This window comes from Hermetia illucens, chromosome 3, assembly GCF_905115235.1.
Source record: "Hermetia illucens chromosome 3, iHerIll2.2.curated.20191125, whole genome shotgun sequence".
Classification (NCBI taxonomy): Eukaryota; Metazoa; Arthropoda; class Insecta; order Diptera; family Stratiomyidae; genus Hermetia; species Hermetia illucens.
The window spans coordinates 176,070,590-176,075,815 of record NC_051851.1 but is presented as its reverse complement, the minus strand read 5'-3'; the positions used below and the strand labels follow the sequence as shown (position 1 = coordinate 176,075,815).

At 46.1% G+C, this 5,226-nt stretch overlaps 1 protein-coding gene across 1 annotated transcript; it reads right to left on the bottom strand.

The window, feature by feature from the left end:
- Positions 1–617: 617 nt before the first annotated feature.
- Positions 618–1,592, bottom strand: LOC119652200. Its single transcript, XM_038056141.1, has one exon. The coding sequence runs from the start codon at positions 1,590–1,592 to the stop codon at positions 618–620; it is 975 nt and encodes a 324-aa protein (XP_037912069.1).
- Between the last annotated feature and the right edge of the window lie 3,634 nt (positions 1,593–5,226).

Sequence of the window (5,226 nt, the reverse complement as noted above, 5' to 3'; positions counted from 1 at the left end):
CTGCTTCTCGTGTTACTTGGTTGACAGGCCCGGACAGGATCCAACCGATTTTGGTTTTTTGAGCCACAACTTTGGTATGCTTTATCCGGATTACACCATTTTCCAATAGACCGTCATAAACGTCAGCACCCAGGAGGACGTCGATCTTCCCCGGAATGTGATACTATGAGTCGGCTAAATCCTCCTGTCTCAATTCAGCTATCCTACATGGTGTCTTGGACTGGGGAATCTTGTCCGTTATATGTGTTACTACGAAAAAAGATAAGTTGAAACATCTTGTCGATCATTTCTCTTTGCATTGAGCAGATTTCGCTCCCTTGCTGCTCGTTGAATGACTCCCGATGCCGCTGATTGTCAGATTTGTCGCTCGACGTGGTAGCCGTAAGAGTTGCGCCGCAGCTTCACTGATGAACGAACGCTGGGACCCTTGATCAACTAATGCACGCAAAAGGATGAATGTGCCTTGGCTGTCCTTTACTAGAATCCTTGCTGTAGCCAATAGAACAGCCGAAATGTCGACGCCACTGTTGATAGCATTCAGCGATGAGACTTGTTGCTGTGGATTCGGCAAAGTTGAAGATGCAGCTCTATTCGACGATGCTTGGTGTAACATTGAGTTATGCTTTTTTTCCACACTGTTTGCACCTTTTGCGTGATGGGCAGTTCCTGGCTGGATGAGCCTCGTGCAAGCAATTGTAGCACAGCCGCAAAGATGCTACCAGCTCTCCTCGTTTGGCTATGTCCGAGTTAAAAAATGTGTCGCATTGGGAAATTCGATGATCGACCTGGCATACTCGGCAGACGGCTCCTGCTGCTTGTACTGAGTGTGCCCCTACTCTCACCGTCTTGCGTTGGGTAATCTGCACTGCTTCCAGTATTGTGAACCGTTGATACAAGAAGGTCGTGAATTGTTCCAAAGTTGGTATCTCGTTCGAAGAACCAATAAATTTCTGCCATTCAGAATTACTTTCAGTGTCCAATTTTTGTTGTAGGATGTAAACCATGATTAAGTCGACTAAATCTGCTCCCAATGATTCAGTATTGGCACGGAATTGCTCGGTCGTGTCCAATATGCGCTTGTGACATATCGCACTAGCTGGAGTGCTGGTCGGTAAACTCCATATGCCCTTCATGTAGGCATTCCCGATGGCCCTCTTGTTATCGTATCCTTCCTTCAGGAACTTCCATGCTGCCGCATAATTATTCTCTGTTAGAGTGAGGTGGCGTATCAATTGTTCTGCCTCGCCGTTGACCGACGCACGGAGATATTGAAGCTTCTGCACACCATTTAACTTGTTGTTGTCGTGCACCATGACCTTGAATAAGTCATGGAATGCTGCCCACTGAGTGTAGTCGCCGCCGTAGCTGGGTATTTTAATCCTTTCCAGCCTGCATCTGGAGCCTCTTGAACTACTGGACGTTGACTGCTGTCCGCAGCTATGTAACCGGCAATATTTTGACGGAATACCACCGAACATTCGCCCCAGACATCCTCGACCTCCTCGTACTCTTTCATATACTGCGCAAACAGTGCGGCATCCTGAGCCCTCATAGTCTTCACCCTGCCGTGCAAGGCTTCGCAGTTCGCCCATGCTCGCTTTAGCGTCTCCTCTCGATATTGAAAATATTGTAGGTTGTATCGCGTCCTCGAATCCTTCTTGAAGTTCCGAATCAGACGAAGAACCTCCTCTAGATTGTGTCGTTGCTCGCTGACTACGTTTGTTGTGGATGCTGAACCTCCTTGCTCTGCCTGTCCCGGAGCCATTGTATTATGCGGTAGTATCGACGAATAACTGAATGTATAGGATATCTGAAACTATTGGCTCGACCAGATATCCGGCTCGAAGGACCATGTACTAACGGGCAATCCTTAAATTGGTATCTATATCAACAATTCTTAAATTTCTACCAGTATCGCGAGAACTCCGTCAGTCGGTATCTCTTTTATTTGCCGCCCTCTCATCGTCTCGGAATAAGCCTGAAAGGTTATCTGTAACCGCTGCCACCTCACCCCCATCCTTCCATTGTATCCGACTTCTGTACTTCAGATGAGCAGCCTGCCGTTATTGGTCCCACTGAGTCGCACCCAAACATCAGCTATAACATTGCCTATAATTTTTGTCCTTAGTTTCCCTGAGTATCACCGGTTGGAAGTGGTCTTTCTCCAGAAAGCATTCTCGCTCGCCCATGAAATACATATATTGCCTCACATCAAAGAGAAGTTAGCTTACGTTATTCTCACATATGAAGTTAATTAAAGACGGCTGCACCCTGTAAGTGTTTTCATCAAAGTAGGAAACCGGTTATCCCCTCTCACCCTTGCCTTGAATGATTTCTTCATTGACAATCATGATGCCCATGTCGGACCTGGTTCTGATGGACTTCGTAGTTTCTCTCGACTAAATACTGAATTTTTCGCACCCCCTCGGCTAAATATGCTGAAATCTAGCTTTGTCGCTGCCAACGACTATTGCCTCCCGCAACAACTGCCATCGCATGGACTACCTAAAGGACTCCGAGAAATCCATAAATGGACCACCTGCTAGTTGGTCACTCAGAAGTTGCTTGCTGGGTATCTCTCTCTCTCTTGAATCTGCCGATGTATGAGGCGGGGCAATATGTAGAGGTCACGCTGAATAGTGTGGAGGTTTTGATAGAAAAATCTACTTCAGCCTTTCCACTGCACAGGAAACACCCTTCCACCATGCATGATGCAAACGTCTGGCCTTAACAGCCAACTTGTGGGCCTTATTCGAAACTCCGTCCCATCGCAGAAACTTGTTATGTCCAATACCTGCATTGATCAATCTTCGTTCTTGTTAATAACTCCAGAGGCTGCCAAGGTGTCCTGCTTGATCATTAACTAAGACGCAACCTCCCCCTGGTGGTCGCGAATACGTCATTTGAGGGGATTCCCGTGCGTCCTTAGTTCATTATACCTTTGAAGACCGCGAAATTTTCACGGTCAGTACCTTAGTCCTGGAGGTTTCTAGAAATTTTAATGAAAAAAGAGGGGTAGCAGGTGAGGTCACACAATTTTCATCCTGGGCTCTTATGATTTTTAACCTGGGTCCAATTTTTCTGTGCTTTTGGCACCCCGGGCCCAGACTATATCTACGGTGTTGGATGGGAATACTCACTAGTCGTTGTCAGTTAAATTATCACCTGGAGAAGCTGCGAACACTGTCTGCAAGTTGTCAGATTCTGATACGTGAGTGATGAAATCCAGAGTGAGTTAAGGCACCTGGGAGAATATTTAATACCACATGCTAAGTTGAATCGCCAGAAAGGAATGAACCTTTCCAAATTCATGCCCTTTATAGGCTTGATCACGTGACTCAACGTATCAAAAGAGTTGCGTGGACGGACTGCAGAATAGACACGAAGCAGACTTAACATATTGATGCATCGGGTAAACGGATGGATGACTATTCATAGCTTCCGCCTTGCGCTGAAAAAACCCGAAATAGTAATCTTGACCAAAATGAGAGCCTCGACCCGACGTCCAATATCGATCATGGGTTGATTGTAGACGGTTACGTATCCTCAGTTAATTCTCGAATTAAAAATAAGCTTTTCGAAGGAGCTCTAAGTCGACTTATGACGAATCTTGAGGCCGCGGAATCCATCAGGAACGATCTCCTTATGAGTACAACGAAATCCGTTCTGCACTACGAGGTATAGTCTGATATCCTTGTCAATAGGATATACCTTATGCTGAGGAACGCTGGCAGATGGAGTCGCATTACGTATTACGTTCGGATTCTTCTATTTGCAAATAATGAATGGAAGTCAGGATGTTCTCTGATGTTCTGCTTGCCCTCTCCCGTTGCCGGCCGTGATTCAGTAGGCGAATGCTCCAAAGGCCTAATCAGGGCGATCAGACCCGAGTCTGCACGGGGACTCATCTGAAGTGGCGAATTGGTCACGAAACCTTACCAGGGGTATACTGGTACCATGGGAACCGGGAATGCCCCTGGACTCACATACTTCGGGTGAACTCCTTTTGTATGTGAGGACAGCTCGGTTATTTGTGGTTGGCCCCCCTAGTGGGAGTTTCATGGTGGTTGTGGTTATGCTCAAGCGAGAAGAGACCTTCGGGCCTCGACGTGGTGTTGCCTATCAACACGGGTGCCGTACTCCATAGTTCGGTAGAGATTTAGGTAATTCTTGCATCCACCAGTATGAATGCTAAGCCATGCACTTGGCACAGACTGGTACCGTTGTTGCTTGTCTCATCGGGGCTCTGATTGTGGTCACAAAATCAATCCGTGTCTGAAGAGAACCGTAGGATTTAAGTCTCACGACAGGTGCCTACGTAAAACACCATGGGCTTCACTGCCCTCTCCCGTTAATAAAAAAAAAATACGTATCTTGAGTGGAGGTGTTCAGTTGATAGTCCAATAGCTTGACATTACGGAAATTTAACTCGCTATTCTTAAACGCATTTAATTACCTCACCTAGGCGTAGGGATGTTTCCAGAGCCCTTTTTAGTATTCAGATCAGCAATCATGATCACAAGGAAACCTCTCCTGAACTGCTTGTTATCGTTTCATTAAAAGCATCCTTCTCCACTATATCAGAAATCTCCATTGGTACGATGACCCTAGCGTGGACCGAAATGTTACAGTTCAGATACAAACATAAACCAGCTCCAAGGAAAAGGGAGCGCGCGTTGCGATAGCCATCAGCAAGATTTCTGACAGCAAATTGAGGTCAATTACCACAAGACTTTCCGGAGTACAAAAGCATATTACCGCAAGGCTAAGAGAAATATTTTGCAGAGTCTCTCCTCCACCTTGTCGTGGTGAGAATGTTCAGTAAGGAGGATCCTCCAATAAACCAAAGGTGACATCTGAAGCTTAAGCGGTAATCAAAACCTCAAGTAAGGTGCAGCTGCCATGCCAATAGATAAATTGTCACAGGGGTTAAGATCTGGCCGTGAATAGCGAACCCTGGGTACCAGGGACTCCCAGTTTCAGCTAGAATTATCTCGATAAAATGGCCCATGGCAGTCAACTATGAAAAATTAAATACTAAACACTCGATGAGATGATTGAGGGAATAGAGGGTCTGCCTCCCAATCTTGTTGCTCTGGGTTCGGATTCCAGTCGTTATGGGTGTCCGTGTGCGCTTTGCGTTTGTTCCGCTGCTGTAAGCTTATCATTTACACAGCGATAAATGTGATGATAGCAAAACTAAAGTATAGTCTGACTATGTGGATA